Consider the following 17,222-nt stretch of genomic DNA (forward strand, 5'->3'; position numbering starts at 1 on the left):
TCTGCAATGATTTTTCGCAAATAATTTGATTTGTTGTTAGCGCCATATATTCTCTATTTGTTCTTTTTAAACAAGTGAGGGCGCTGTTTATTCTGTCGTATATGGCTGCTCTGTGTGTCGACGCGTCGTCAATGAGATGGTTTGTAGCGAAATAATTTCGCGCGAACATTCCTGAGTTCTGATTGGTTCAGCAACGTCGTTACGTTACAGAAATTAAATGAAAATATAAATACGCATGCATAGTTAGTCAGTGCTTTTGATTCGCGCACATAAATTTGCTGGGGCGGATCCAGAGGGGGGGTCCACGGGGTCCGGACCCCCCCTAAATTTTAAGGGTGCCCTTTTTTTAGAGGTTCAATATTTTATTCGTGTGACATATTTGTGTGTACAGAGTAGGCTACACTAACCCCAAAAATAAAAACAGAAATTTATCACAATGAGCGCGATGTTAAGTTACGGCGGCCGATCAAAGAGCATCGTGAGAGGTGGTGACGCGTGATGATCTCTACTTAAACTTCTAAAAATAGATCGTTTCACATACTACAGAGGGCGCATGTAAACTTTTTACGATTCAACTCCGCGTACGTTACCATGCGCGATATGTCATTGACGCGATTATTTGTCCATTGGTAAACACATTTTTATGTATTATTAGTCTGAAAATAATTGAACTGTAAACATAATTCTTTTGAGTATGTGTTTATTTACATATCATTCCATCAGATCAACTATTTTTTATTTCCATTATATCCAACCAAACATGTAAAAAATGTAGTTAAAATATCGTACTATCTAGCGCGTACGACCATACGCGGTAGATTGTTTACTCAAAAATCATCGAACGGTCCTTACACTATTCAACCTCTCATGACCTGGGATTTGTTTGTCTTCCTACGCCAAGATAATATAGTTCTACAAGCCATGTGCTTTTTTCTCTGAGAAACATTTATTATAAGTGCCAAAAAAATGTTTTTTTTTTCTCGATATGAAGCCCTTATTATTCAAATCTTTTAAAGAAAAATCACACATACCATAAAGAAGGTTCATTTATTTCATTTTTGAAACAATATTTGTGAAAATTACGTGAGGCTCAACTACAAAACCACCATTTTGTGATATGATGTCATCATAAGCCAATCAAAGCTGAGCTTTCCCGCGATCGGCAGAGCTCACGGTTGAATGATTTTGGATTCTGGCTATTTGATTGGTGGACGCAAATCACCCACAGCGGAATGTTTTCTCTCGCGTGTACCAAGAAGTCACGTGATTTCTCTGTACTGAACGGTACTACACAAATTTAGAGCAATGAATTTGTACGAATTCCGTTAAATAAACAACTCTATATATTTTATAAACATTTAATAACATATTTTATTGATATTTCCAATGTTGATATATAAAAGAAATTACTATAAAATGTAATTATATGTAATTATTTTAGCGAAAAATGGCGCAATTTGTTAACGTTCGTGGCTAAAAACGATCATTTTCGGCAATGTTTTAGACCCTATATTTCGAAAACTACAAGTCAGATTTTCGTAATTCTTTCTTTATTGGAATATTGAAACAAAATACCAACAGATAATGTTTAAATTGGTTGAAAAATAACAACTTTTAATTTTGCATCGTTATCCCTGCTAATAAAGTGTCATTTCCGGCGAACTAGAAAGGTGCCATTTATCATGGATTTTGCGTGCGAGAGTGCCATTTCCGGCCATCTAAGTGTGTCCTGTGACAAAATTCGCTTCGCCACAACCCCCACCATGGGGGGGCTGTGGCTCAAATACTCAATACCTGATGTGCCCTTTTTATCGGCGGACCCCCCCCTCTAAAAAATGTCTGGATCCGCCCCAGATTTGATAGATAGACTCATCATTTACATCTGAGTTTTCCACCCAAATAAAAAGTTTAGTATAAAAAAAATACATGACCTTCATTACATATGGCCTACATATAAATTAAGTTGAAAAAACAATTGAAGCCATAATAGTCTTCGGGTGGGCTAAAGTGATTTATCCATTTTTGTATACTTTCAGTGCTTGTGTAGGCCTACTGGTACGCTTTATGGTGATCTTCCGATCTGTCGCCACTCCCGGTCCCACTTATGGCACACTCTAAGGTACTACATGTGATGATATTGCATGTTGCTACTGATTAAAATAAAATGGGTAAATTTCAAATACCATCCCGGGCGCGATTTTTTTTTTCGTACATAAGTTGGGGACCCCCTCATGAAACGTCACAAAATAAACATGAATAATTCATCAGTTAAAATTTCTTGTTCCGTGTGCACCCAAGCGTATAGCAACAAGAAGCGATTGCACAAGTGCGGTACGATTCTAGGCCTATCTCCGCAGCTGTTGTTGCGGCGTGCGATTTCATAGAAGAATAGCGGCGTTTTGTGTGGATTGTCGAAATCTATTTAGTTTATGGTGTTTTTAATATAATTTATTACTAAAGAATTACGTGTTAAAATTATAGTTCTATTAATACTATTAGGCCTAATTATTAGTCTCTAAACCCATGTCTATTCTAGTAGTAGCTGTGTGGTGTGTGACGTGTGTGTGTGTTAGGTATGACACAATCCGAGTAATAAGTCAGCAAAATTAAACAATAAACATTACACAAAAATACATTTTTTATTCTCGTGGGTCTAATCTTCCCATCTCATGTGTTCATATACGTGCATTTTTAAAGTTCCTTTGAGTACATGCATATTGTTTGATAATAAAATAGCAGAATTAAAAAAATACAGTACACAAATTATACACATTCTTTATTCTTGTGGGTCTAAGCTTTCTTTGGGCTATGTCCAATGAATTATTACTTAGTTTAATGTCTTGCTTAGCTGTCGATTAGCCTCGACTCGACACATTTCCTGTGAAGAAGAGTGCGCGAAGGCAATCACGCGAATTGACTTGGAATCCTAGGCCTACTGTAGAAAGTATTGTATCGCAGTTGTGTAATCACTTCGTGTTGCTATACGCTTGGGTGCACACGGAACAACACATTTAACTGATGAATTATTCATGTTTATTTTGTGACGTTTCATAAGGGGGTCCCCAACTTATGTACGAAAAAAAAAATCGCATCCCGGGCCGCCAAACCAGAACAAAGAGTAGGGATGACATTTATAAAAGAAAGGCAGGATAAAACATTTTCCAAATCCCATGTGAGAGATAAAGACAAAACACGTGAATCTGAAGGAATGACTGGTTACATTCATTAATATTCCATCAACGTGATTGGTTTCACTAGCCTAGATACATGAACCCAAGAAGTCGAGAAATGCCCATTAGTTTGTTACTCTCGACATGTTTTATGTTATAATAGAACAATCCGTGTACTATCCGTTTGATATATTTTAAAAACAAACTACGACCAAACCTACATAGGCCTAAAAAACATCTTAAAGATGTATTGTCCCCGGGATTGTCCCCCAGTGAAAAAAATGTTGTTTTTTTGTTTGTTAAATATGCCATTTTACTGTCACATAGTTAGCCACAATTTGACGAAAAATTAGATCTAAACAAAATTATTTACCTGAAAAAACTGTAATTTAAAGCAAAAAATTGTCAAATTGGCTGCCAGCCAATGGATTTTTGCTTGAATTTAACCATATTATTATGTTATTTTTTATAGGCGAAACATTTTTTTTTCTACGGAAGTGATTAACTTTATTAAAATTATAAAATAACCTACTCAAAGTCTGATTTAAATAATTTTTTCATGATTTTGGGGGACAATACATATTTAAGAAATAAAAATTATGTTAAAAAAAATGTTCAAACGGCGTCTCAAACAAACCACGAATGTTTTAAAGCTCTTTTTACACTACCAAACTTTACGTGACAAAAAATGGACAGAATGACGTCAATATTTTGGCATATCACAGTTTTGGTCAATTAATTTCAAATTAATTTGATACTGTAGTGTATAAACATGTATTAAGAAATAAGTTAGTTTAAAGTCAAACAACCACATACTGATTACCATATATGGCGTCACCATCATTATTATATACATGAGTATTATACTTTTGGAACTTCAAGAAGACACGTTACCATAGGCCTAATTATTATCTTACAGAAAATTTAACATTTTTTGTTGTTGCTAAATATGTTATGTTAATGCCACATAATAGTTATTTACTAAGTTGACCAACACGTATTGGTTTTTAATTAATGTAACCTTTTTGTCTTTTATCAGGGATTTATTTCGGGTTTTTTTCCTGAGGAAGTGAACAACTTCATTAAACCTGCAAAATAACCTTTATTGTTTATGTTTTAGGGACAATACATCTTAAAGCCGATTTTCAACTAGGCGAATTTGTTCGCGCGAATCGAAGGCGTCAGCTAATACGCATGCGTAGAGAAGGATTTGGAAGACGTAAACATGAATACACATGCGTACAAGCTGGCGCGTTCGATTCGCGCGAACAAATTCGTCTAGTGGAAAATCGGCTTAAGGCAAATTATGCAAGCGCGGTATTTTTCTTCGTTTCTTCTTCTTATATACACAAAGGACCTCACCATTGTAAAATCATGGATGAATTAAAACATTCTGGAGAAAGTCTGGTAGTGTTAATAGGCTTAAAAGGCAAAAGCAATATGATTTTTTATTTCTTGCTGCTGTGGTATATAACGTTTCACACTATGTGACTCATTTCGAAGTTATATCTTCAACAGTAACGCAAAATATCCAGGGAATATCCTAAAACCATCAATCCGCTATCATCCGATGTATTAGTTTGATATTCAAACAATATCATCACATACGGCCATCGAATAATAACTGCGTTGTTACGCTCCGCTGCAGAAATGCCTTTTTATGGAATCGGTCAGCGGGCAAAGATGTTTTTTATATCATTTCTATAGGAATTATGATTTACATAATTCTTCCGTTTAGGATCAAATTCATTAAACGTCGTAACAACCACGTTACAATTGTGTTCGATAGCTAAAATTGCCTATAAATAATAAATGCTTGGATATCGTATCTCCTAAGTGTGTATTAAAGTGTGTGCACGCAATTAACTGTATCGGAGTATTCGGTTGATAGTCTGTCTGCTGCTGCTGCTAAATGCCCGGAGTTATCGCAGCGGCCTGTTCTGGTAGGCCTACATTAGAGATGGCATGGACTTATATTTATGTTGTCATTTTCATGTTACGGGTAACATCAAGTAAGTATAATATATACATTTACAATGTTTTATTAATGCTACATTTCCATATGTTTTGTGATGATGTTCTATATTGATAAACAATCTACTATTTGCAATTGAACATGCTAAATATTGCATATCTGTTGTTGTTTCACAGGTAAAGTAATGTATTTATTCCTTAATCTTATATTGTAGTTTGTTTGAAACATAATTTAATCAATATCCCCCATTGAAGTTTAGATCGAACTTTGATATTATATTTTAGCAGCAGCACCGTTTCGATAATTAATTTCTAGAATCATTGGCATTTTAATTACCACCCATGCGGTTGCTTGTGGCGCACGAATAAAATGAATATTTTCCGAATTTCTATTCGTATAAATATTTGGAAAACATAGAAATATGAATGAATATAAAAAAAATTCAATTATTCTATATATTTATTCAATGTAATAATTATTCGTTTGCATTTAATAATAGCGATAATAATATAGAAACGATAAAATTGTTATGAATCATTATTTATGACTATACTAACCCTTTCAATGATTGTAAATTTTATATCACAATATGATGTAATATAATAAAATGCAATATGTATTAAAACAATATGAATATATGATTAATAAAAAAACCAATTACTTTGTAACAAACTCTATTAATTACCAGTAATGTATAACTGTGTCATCACGATTCACGAGGACAAAGCAAGACTTGCTTAACTACATATTTTGATAGTATGCTTTGGATTAAAATACATTGTAAAGCTAAGAGTATTATATATAGTGCGGCATATTTATATCTTTGCATCGCTGCATAAATATATATTCATACATAATATTTATTGGATGGTATGCGAGTTTATTGTCTATACACAAGGTTTTTTGTATTATGGTAAAACGTGCAAAGACAACGATGTGTTTAGATTTGAATGATACATTATCATCTTGCCGGGCAATTTTGTTGAGAACATTTTAAAATTCAGAAAGAGGAATATTTAAAACTAGACGATACAATGAGAATATGCTAATTTATTTCTCCTGAAAATGTAGCCTTATGGATACTCAGAACGTATAAAAACCCGGTTGTTTTTTAAGTAGTCGGTGGGAATCAAATCCACGATCTTTAGAACATTTAGACTAGAATCCTTTTCCTTTGAGCTCATAATTTACACACACTCGCTTTTATGTTTTTGAGATCGTACGCACATTATATTACCAATTCTGCCACCAAAACAAAAACAAGGTTTGTCGTAAATATACATAAATTTTAATAATGTTAATGCACTTCCCAGTAACTCATTTTGCGAATATTGTCCATTATTTTCAAGGCTCATTTAACTAATGGACTGGACTCTGAAATGTAGTACTCCTTGATATAAGCAACACATCGGGACTCGAATGAATAACGATTCTGGTTTACCACCGTTACCCAGAAGGTAGTAGGCCTATTAGTTACTATAGTAGTAGTAGTAGTAACACAGTGTAGGCTAGCCCTATGGTTATATAGGGAATTCTGAAGGTGCTCAAGACAAGGTTAAGGATGAGAATACATAACAAAAACGATACTGTTCTCTGTAATCTGAATAATCTTTTTATGTTATAGATTTAAGTCATATTTTTGTATTTGTTTAAAATAAAATTCCCCACATTAGGCTATGTATAGTTTTTTTTTATTATTGTTTTTATGAACTTTAACTTTTTATACCGATTATAATATATAATGCTGTCGATCAAATACATGGAATAAAATACCTCTTTTTCTTGCTTAGTTTGATAATACAACATAACTACATTATTATTTTGAGAAATCATGCCACCACACGGTCGTCGCTTATAGATACCGTCCTAATGATCATGAATTTATAATTAGTTATGCCTTTCAAACCTATTTATCAGTATCGTGTTTACCTTTTATCAGATATAATGTGGAAAAGATAAACGCAATAGGTATCTTAGCTGTATTTTAAACTCAATTTGTATTTTTTGTGCCCTCTTTTAACTTTTTATATGACATCTTGTTCTCAGTTTTATGTGATTTTATTCTTGTTTACTGTTTGTGCGACAATGTTTTTAGACAATTTTAATGTGTGTACTTTCAGCCAAAGTTTCAAGCCATTCATGACTTTGACAATAAAGTTTATTGAATTGAATTGAATTGAATTGAATTGAATTGAATTGAATATATTATTTATTGTATAGACCTAATTAACATCTTTGTAATTGAACAGTTTGAATATTCAAGTTTTTGAAAAATCAGTTCATAACAACATTTTGACAACAGACATCAGATGTTTCCATTTTTTGTAAAGATTTTCTCAATCAGCAATATTGCTATCTTTATCTGTATATAAAAAAGTTATATCACAATATCCAATAATGATATCTTATTCAATTTCAGTTTTTATGTTTCAATTACTGTAAATAAATTTAAAACATATTAAAATTCATTAGCTTATAAAACATCTGCCTATTTCTTTTTTGCTGAAACTTTTTACGAAGTTGTTTCATTGAATATTGAATAGAGATAGAAATTCATAATTTATATTATATTATTTTAAGAGTAGGAATATCGATGTAGAAAGAAGAACGATGTTCATAAATAATTATGAATAGTAATGATGAATAGTGAAGTCTATTAATACGTTGCCAACCCTGGGGAGTTTCAGATAATTAAAGAGATAACTCGATGATCCAAATCAGGAAGATCTCGATGGGTTTGGTAAACGAAGCAGAACATTGTTAAATTCAGTAAGCCATACTCATAAAACGTATATTTTATTCACCTATAAATATGTCAATTGAAGAATGTAATTAGCGAAGTTGGTTGCAAGGTATATGTATGAAATGTGAATTTTTTTCTGATGACAGATATAACTTATATATATCATGTTTTTTTTTTAACGCATCTTTGGAAGATTTCAAGTAGACAGCTAGAACAAATTTGTTTCTGCTGTAAATGTAAAATATATTAATTTAATTTATTCTAACAATCACATTGCTGATTTCTGTTTGGTTTTTACACTAACTAGTGTTGTGATACAGTTTATGATACATTTGGTTGTCTCCACTGGTGTTTTCTCAGGAAATAGTTTTTTCAAACGAGAAAACTGAGGTATTCCTTTATTTTGTTTTTTCAATGTACAAGTGTCTGGTTTTTTAAACCTAACAGTATAATATTGTATAGGCTTTAACGGTCACATTTAGAGCTGGTCCACAAAAAATGTTCATCTACCATAAAAAAAGTGAATGTGTAAAATCTAACTTATCAAGTTAAAATATATACAAAAATGAAAAACGACAATAAAACCTATATAAGATTGGATAGCTGCAAAGAAAAGATTATTGACGGAGGACAGAGACTTATAGTTAGTGGAATAGTTATTGCATTACAAGAATGCATAAATGCTATTTGTATTCGATACAATCTTAAGAGCGAAACGTTTCAGCAAGTATTCAATTCATAGCGTATGAAATGTCAATAATGATATTACTGGTATTTGTTTCAACACTATATGTAATACAACCGCCATTCCTGAATGCAAAATATACTGCGTTTCTCAAGCACTCCCACGGGCACAGTTCTTTCTAATTGCTTTTTGATGAATTGACCATTGATAGCATACATACACCTCGACTTTAATCTTCTTCAAACTCTCAAGGGGTATCCCGTGGACACAAATCTACAACATTTTCTCCCTAGGGTGATATTCTTTAACTTGAGGAAATTGCGTTTTAACACGAATGTTAAATTCTACGCGTTGACGTAACGATTATTACGCGTACTTGACCCAAAGGTGTTTAACGTACGGTTCACTAACCTTTAAAAACTGAACAAGCATAATTTTCCACAGATCTCAATACTACAGAACAGTAAATGTCATAATTTATTTTTATTTCAGAAACAATTTGTTAAATGCACTTCACCTAGTCTCAGAGTTCAGATTGAAGCTTGGTTTTTACCATGCAGGGGATGACATTCTCACTGACCGTATTCACTTATAGACTAATAAAAAACTATCCTTAAATATTAAACATTGCTTTAAAAGTGTAACCGTTAAAAACAACCTCTGATGAAAACTTAATTTAAAATCCCTTTCCAAAATTTCCCTATACTGTATGACGCTATCCGAATAACATATACAAGTACTTCAGATATGCATATTAGTTAGTTAACAATAAGATAACTAATGTATCTTTCGAATACGTATGTATTAGTGACTAGTAAACAACTGAATAATGTAAAGTCACGGTTATCTATCCACAATATTTCATTAATGTCTGTTAAAATATATTTTTACTCTCAACACCTTTGAATTCAAATTGCAGAATCGTCTTACTTTTTGAGACGCTGTTCGCTGCATAAACAGGCAAATTAATCTGAATTGACATCCTTTGACTCTCCGTGTCCCAGTTTTTTTTTATTTTGATGATCTATCATTTTATCTCCGTGTGAACGCACGTCAGGTTATAAACTTAAGTTTGTCTGATGTGTGTCAATGGAGTATCTAGATGTTAATGTAAGCTACGATGCATATTTTTACATGAAGTGATGAGTGCTGCCATATATTATGAACCTATTTCGATATCAAGAGATCAACAAAGCGAGTGAGTGTACTAGCCGTTAAGATACTAGAAGCTTGCCATATTAATATCGGCAAGGGTTCGAGCCTCACTCGCTTCATAGTTCTGGTGGTAGAACGAGTATTTTTGGATAAGGGCTATAAACCGTAGGTCCAGTGTACACATCTGGCTCATGTGCACTTTAAAGACCTAGTACATCTTCCGAGAAGAAGTAAGGGGTTACCCCGGTTTAGGCCTACTAGTATACACACAGCCACTGGCACACATACACGTATCATAACTCATTAAGAGGGGCCCCTTGATTGTCAGCACGCTCTCTATGGTCACCCTATATAAATAAGATAAACTGAAACGAAAAAAAAAACTGTACGAAGAAAATTAATTTCAATTAGATTAGTTTATAGTAGGAATGAGAAAATATTGATTGTGTTTAATTAGATACAACAATGTTAAATAAATTGTATGCGGAAAACGTTTAGATATTGATGTTTCTGAGACGGCTTACATTTCGTGACCTATACCATCGTGACCCCGTGCTTCATCGTAAATAAGTATACTTATCAAAAATGTGTCATCCTATTATTATTGCTTATAAATGCAAATATTGGAGCAAACTAAATAAGTTTAAATAATAATTGAAAAGGTTAGAAGAACAATTAATATTCACTGTGGATAACAATAGAGAAGAAGAATGATTACCAAATTATTATGCAGACATAGATATGTTACATTTGATGATTTCGATTGATAATTGTGGTTGGTATACGTTTAGGTGTTTTTCCTGAAAAAGTTTATTGGAGCTGAGAAAAAAAATGCGATAGGAAACTTTTCGTTAAAGATAGGCCAGAAAGAGATAATTGAGGTTTATAAGTTAATATAATTAACAAAATAATTAATAAATAATATTAAATATGTAGTAGTTTTATGGATGGGCATGTTGCTGGTCATCAACAGACGCTTTATTGCCAGACATGATTATAGTCAAACTTGTTAATTGTTTAGAGGACAGCAATGATGTACGTTCTCTTGCTTTGCAGGTCATGACATTGTTGTGGGCACTACCGTTCTTCCTCTGCTAGACGACCGGTGCATCAATATGGTTTCTATGAGCATGTCCCCGGGTGTTATAACACAAGATGGCATGGTACAGCAAATGAGAGATAACTGTGTGGATGGAATGGCTAACTTTAATAAAACAGATACAAATGTTACCAAAACAGTAAATGGTAAGAACCACTAATTTGGTATCTTAAGAGAATAATTATTGTTGTCGTGTTTTTAGCTTAAAGAGGAAAGTCCAAAGCTGCTGCAGTATTAAAAGGTAACACAGAATAAATCTTTATAAATACGTTACTTTTTCAAAACAATTATTGTATTATGTTGATTCCCGTCAAAGCAGTGCAAAAGCAGCCGGAAATTACTAATAGTTACTAATACTAACAAAACAAACATCAACTTAGAAATGTTATGTGACTTTTAATAATCTTATTCTCACTGTGAACGACCAGTACATCTCACTTCCTATTTCAATGACCGTTTATGCTTTACGACATTCGTCATTATCAATCACGCGTAACGGATTGTAACTAGTGCCATCACATAACATAACGTAGTTACAACTTTGTAGTTTGAATTATAACAAGAGGCTACAACATTAGTTTCCTATCAATAAGGTCAAATGTTTAAAAAAGCGTATTAACGGCTATTAAGAAAGCAGTCAGTAAATAGACCTAGTTATGATGACAAGTGCCATTAATGCTGTAAACGAGGTGTCACCACTCGGTAGAATTTGTTATTTAAAAGAAAGTCAATTTATTTTAAAATCGACCGGTTCTTTTGATTTCGTATCACTAGATCGCTCAACTATAATATGATATTGTTTTTTATAGCAACACTAAGCAATAACATATTTGTTCAGCCCGTTCTGTTAAAAATTGCATGCGTTATTAATCATTCATTATATCTCACAACAACTTTTTGTCGCTGATCATATTAATAATAATTTATGTTTGAATTATTGTTATTTATTTTAATTTCAGTTCAACTCCAACCGCAAGGTAATTTCTAATTACGGAATGTGAACCCGTTTTCTATACTAAGTATTTAAGATACTAATCCCCTTGAACAGTCTGGTCGATAAAATTATAATATTTTATTAGTACAGTACATACAAATATATAACCTTGCATGATAGATATGTTTCAAATATTTGTTTTCAAATTTTTCACAATTTTGAATACTTTTTTTAAAAAACTATACCAGCATACGACATTTTAAAGTGTGTTGTGGTACGCCATGTGCAGGCCTATAGAAGACGTTGTATCTTAACAACCGAAACATCAATACATTTTCATACTTTAATTTATTTTCTTTTGGAAACACATGGTGTACTGCAACTAACTTTACCAGTGCTTATTCGCCATGCAACCATTTACATTTTACGAAACTTATTGTATGATATACAATTTAAATGTTATGTTTTGTGTGAACGTTAAGTTATAATAATTACTGATATTATGGTATTAGTTATTTAACTGATGTATTTAATGTATAGGTTCAAATCACACTTTTATATACACCAGTAGTGTAACAGCCGAGAGTATGTCGACGGTGCGACTACTATGCAGAGTGGACAACATTCCATTTACTACTGATATCGTTCATTGGTATATAATACCAGACGGTTAGTAATGCATTGAAAGGTTTGTATAAGCAAGGCAATCTAACAACAGAACACTGAGCAGCTCAGTGTAGCAGAGATAGGAACATGTTACTGTCCTTTGACCTTATGTGTGGTTACGACAAATTCCTACAGTACTGTACTATGTACATTATTCTCCGCGGCGTGTTGTCTTTTAAGGGGCGTGGAACAACTGATCATGTCGCAGCCACAGAGTGACACTTTGATTTCTGGAGCTTGGCATTCTGTTGTCAGATTGCCTTTGTATAAGCAGGGAAGAGTAATTTGGTATAATGGAGTATGTATGTAGGCCTATTTGATAGCAGTAGACAACATTGAGGAAGTTAATATACGACTTCATTTAATCCTGTCGTTATGAATGTTGCACTGTATATACTGCAAAAGCAAACTGGTTTGGCAACAAAAGTGTGATATGCATAAATAAGGTTATGATATGCCCAAATATGGTAGTGATATGTCATCACAATGTCTATATTATGAGCACATCAGATGTTTTTGTCACATAAAGGTTGATAGTGCAGACAGAGCTTGGACTCTAAGTAGACCTTCACCACAAAAAAAAAGAATAATCATACTACCGAGTCTTCGTTGTAAAATGTGAATGTAAAACATAAAATAATAATAAATATAAAATAAAAAATAAAATAATATAATTCTCTTTCCTTTAAAAAAAATACAAATTCTATACAGTAATATGAAAGAGTGGGCAAATTTAGGAAAGCCAAAGCTTGTGTCAGGAAATAATTTGAGAAAAAAACAGGTTGTTCCACAATTTGTACGATTGGTTTTATATTTTGTAAGGTTTGGTATAGACATAGTTAGAATGTTTTAGTTTTATGTTCATTTTATGAAATCATATTGGTTGTTGATAATTTGGAATTATTGCCTCTGGCCTTTTGATGATTTCAAATGATTCATTTTTCTTCCACAGGAACTGATGGTGAACGGATATCTACCGATGGAAGACGAGTTAGTAAATTTACAAGAATGGAACCGAAGTTCGACATACAAAATGGAATATATGATCTAATTATATTCAATGCAACAGTAAATGATACATCAACGTATAAATGTTTTTTCAATCTACCAGAGTCAATCGATCTGATATCTAAGCTTATAGTGAATAAAACAGGCAAGTACTATCATTGTAAATGATAAGGTGTCATGTTTAGCGACAACAATCATCTTGGAAGTCTAAGCGCATAACTTAACCTAATATGTAACCTCTCACTAATGATAGTCCTATGACTTGCGGAAAAGAGTCGAAAAACTGTTTTGAAACCTAGTTAGATCCTGTATTCACGAGACCCTGGGATGGAATACTGTGCATCGCGATAAACCTTCTTGAACGAGTCGAAAATGCAAGAACTACTTTCATGAGTTTTAATTTTATCATTGGAGTCATCATTGTTTAAAAATTTATTTCAGATAGCATTGATGGAATTTCTCAGTAGCATCCTATATTTACTTAATTAATTAATTTTTCTTTTCAGGCCTTATATCTATAAAGAAAATAACATCAGATACGAAACAAGGAGTTACGGTGTCTACCAAAAGACGAAGAGCTGTCTTCAATTATGAAACAGGTAAAGACGCCCAGCTTGATTGTGACACCGATCAAATAAGAGGAGATCCATTTTTTCACGTAGGCTGGGGACGAGAAGGAGCACCGATAAAATACTTTGACGGCAATTATAGCTTCATTTCGGGCAAAACACTCCTATTACCGAAGTTAAATTATAGTGATGCCGGAAGGTATTATTGCGAAACTAGAAATTCGTTCGGTAAAGACTACTTGATGATTGATATTGGAGTTGACTGACATCACGTGATCAATAAGCTTTCAGCGAGACTTTTACAAATGACCTAGTCATGGAACTAAGATTCATCAAGGCAAATACATAACATTAATATTTTCGTTTTAAACTGAAATGATTAAAGTGCCAGTGTTGTGTTCCATTTAAATACGGGTTGACAACAATTATAGAAATTAGGACGACACGCACCAACGAACCCAATCGCATACAAACGAAAAATAAATCGCTTTTTGACGAACTGAGATAATTTCTTGATAGAACAAAAGTAATTAGGCTGTTGTATCATTTAGGCGCTCTTTGATTATTGTGTTTAACTACGACTTGTAAATAATTAAGTTATGCCTATAATTTGTGATAAAAGATGAACAACGGTATAAAAATAGAATTAGGGGTCACGTAGGCCTCTTCTAGGTTATTATATCCTTAATTTCTTAGGATACATTGTTGTGTTTTTGCCAGGACACTGTAGGCCTACCCAATTCTGAACCGGAGACTGTAGACTAGTAAGTTCTACTAAAAAATAATGCTACTCATCTCGAAATATCATTTATTTTGGGATAAGCCTAAAGTATCGATAGCTGAAGTCGAGTTGTAATTACAAATATTGAAGACTATTTTTTTAAAAAGATTAAAAGTATATTGATCGAGAGACTGTTACACATTCAAGAAAATACTATTTACTTTCTTTCTAAAAATGAAAGCAGCTGGGAAAGGTTGAAGAATTATATAATTGTGAAGGTTAGACTGATATAGACAGAATACAATTTTTCTTTTGGAAAATAAATAGAAACACAATTTAAGATACGAAGGCCAAACATCAAAATACACCACCACCGTTACAACCATGCAGAAATGTAAAAGCGTATACCAGAAAATCAACTGAATTTTCAGATTGATTATTGATAAAACTTCAAATAATGAAAGATGTATACAGCATTGGAAAAAAAGATAAGTCAGTGAAGATAGTTTTTTGCACTGGTATTACCCATACAGTATAATAGAATGCTATTTTTATTTTCTACAAGTGTTAAAACTTAATCCATGAGATGGTAAAGATTTAGTTAACAATAATTATACAGGACCAACATTCCTTCGTTACTTACATTCTAGTGATTAAATGAAATTATTTAAAAAAAATCGTGATAAAAAATATATTTAATGTTACTGTATTGTTTGAATAACATAAGTTCAGAAAACAATTTATCATAATGAAATGATTATTATTAAAAGAGCTTGAATTATAGAAACCGTTTCTAAATTAATTATAGTGGTATTAAAACGGTCTGTAAGAGCAATTTATGTAGGCCTACATGTTTAGTATAATAGTACATTGTAAACAAGCTTTTATAAATCAATAAAGAAAAACATGCCTGAACAATTATAATCTTTTTTTCTGAAGTAATAAGAACAATTGGAATTGGGACCATGTAAGCTGATAGTCTTTTATGCAAGGGATATCTGTGGTAATGCTGCTGAAAAGGTGTTCGACCAAAGATAACAGAACGAGGTTCTATGACAACTGGACAATTCCATCAGGATGATAATTACCTCCAGGAAAGAGCTTCCCAAGGAAAAAGACAACTATCCAGAACAATTATCACAACCATGTATAGGCTCCTATCCATTAAAATACAACTAACCCCTAGGAAAATTAGGAAGACATCTAATCCAATGCAATCTTAATTGAACCTTATTATGATATTTGCTTGAAGTAATTCCCATATTCTGGTGGTTGTTGTGTGCGTGTGGGCTGTTCCTGTGGTGTGAACACCATGTTTAACAAGGTGCAGGCCTACATTTAGTTTCTGGAGGTAAGTTTCTGCCGGTAAAGAAATCTGTAAATGATCTAACTATTTTCAGGAAATAATAATAATAATATTATTATTATTGAGAACAGTTATTTTGGGAGCAGTACCAATAAAGCACAGCTGTTGAATAGCTACTAAATTTATAAAAAAAAATGTCGCACAGAAAAAAATACAACTATTTATCTGAGTCGCGTCTCCGATCATTAACGATAATTTATACAGCATGATTACAAATACTGTGTAATAAAATGTTCGGTTTATTATTTTATCCTCAATTGCCTACTAACATTTTTTTTTATTATTTCAATATAAAAAAAGCAGTTTTCCATTATTATCAATGTCAAAATTTATAATATCTGTGTTAGGAGTTTTCTTCTTTATCATACCGTCAATATCAATTTTAAAATCCGATAGAACCTCTATTATGAGGACATCTTCTGGTCCCGGCAACGTTACCTCTGTATAGTGGTTTTCAGTAATAATGTTAAAACATAAGAATATTATACCCTTTATATTTTCACAAGAAAGTGTCTACAAAATAGGGAAGAGAAATTAGACATTTTTTTAAATCAAAACTAGAGAGGGCGTATCTCCAATCTCACAGCTGTTTTGAATTTATAAAAAGATAAAGTAGATTTTAAGATCTCAAATTGTGCATTTTACATTTAATGGACACGAACGTATAGCGATTACAAAAAAACAGAAAGGAAATTGGTAACTGAATTTTATACGGATCATTTTGTCATCAACATTTATAAGCAATACAATGGCCATAACTAAATATTGGTGTAAAAAAGGTATATACTTACAAAACATGCCAATTGAAATTTAAGAAAATCGGTTTATTAATAACTTCACAAATAAAGAAAAAACATGTGCTGAAATATCAACGTTTGCCCTCTGTGGCAATATTTATAATATAAGTACTTCAATCAGTTTCCTAGTGCTTTAATTGTATGATTTACTAGTATGTCAGTAGGCACGGCCTTATCTTCATAGAAACAAGACCAAAGCCTAAATCACTTAATATAAATATGTCGTATGAATTGCAGTAAACAAATATTAATGATAAAGATCGATTCGTGTTCATTTCACCATTGTGATAATAAACTAATCACAAATCTAATATTTTATAAGCTACACTCACCC

The 17,222-nt window shown here is 32.5% G+C and overlaps 1 protein-coding gene across 2 annotated transcripts; it reads left to right on the forward strand.

Moving 5' to 3' along the window:
* Window positions 1–4,682: 4,682 nt before the first annotated feature.
* On the forward strand, window positions 4,683–15,631 carry LOC140056419 (junctional adhesion molecule 3B-like). Of its 2 annotated transcripts, XM_072101787.1 has the most exons (6): window positions 4,683–5,182; window positions 10,785–10,973; window positions 11,787–11,804; window positions 12,302–12,430; window positions 13,380–13,580; window positions 13,942–15,631. In XM_072101787.1, the coding sequence occupies exons 1-6, from the start codon at window positions 5,083–5,085 to the stop codon at window positions 14,268–14,270; spliced, it is 966 nt and encodes a 321-aa protein (XP_071957888.1). In that variant the 5' UTR covers window positions 4,683–5,082; the 3' UTR covers window positions 14,271–15,631. The 2 variants fall into 2 exon arrangements, with proteins under 2 accessions (XP_071957888.1, XP_071957889.1); XM_072101788.1 differs by lacking the exon at window positions 11,787–11,804.
* The last annotated feature ends 1,591 nt before the right edge of the window (window positions 15,632–17,222 follow it).

Source organism: Antedon mediterranea, chromosome 8, assembly GCF_964355755.1.
Source record: "Antedon mediterranea chromosome 8, ecAntMedi1.1, whole genome shotgun sequence".
Lineage (NCBI taxonomy): Eukaryota > Metazoa > Echinodermata > Crinoidea > Comatulida > Antedonidae > Antedon > Antedon mediterranea.

Bases quoted from the DNA above. Each gene is read 5' to 3' on its own strand.
- LOC140056419 (XM_072101787.1), top strand. From the start codon at position 5,083: ATGCCCGGAGTTATCGCAGCGGCCTGTTCTGGTAGGCCTACATTAGAG. The intron at 12,431-13,379 runs GTTAGTAATGCA...TTTCTTCCACAG, and splicing joins TTGGTATATAATACCAGACG to GAACTGATGGTGAACGGATA. The intron at 13,581-13,941 runs GCAAGTACTATC...TTTTCTTTTCAG, and splicing joins GCTTATAGTGAATAAAACAG to GCCTTATATCTATAAAGAAA.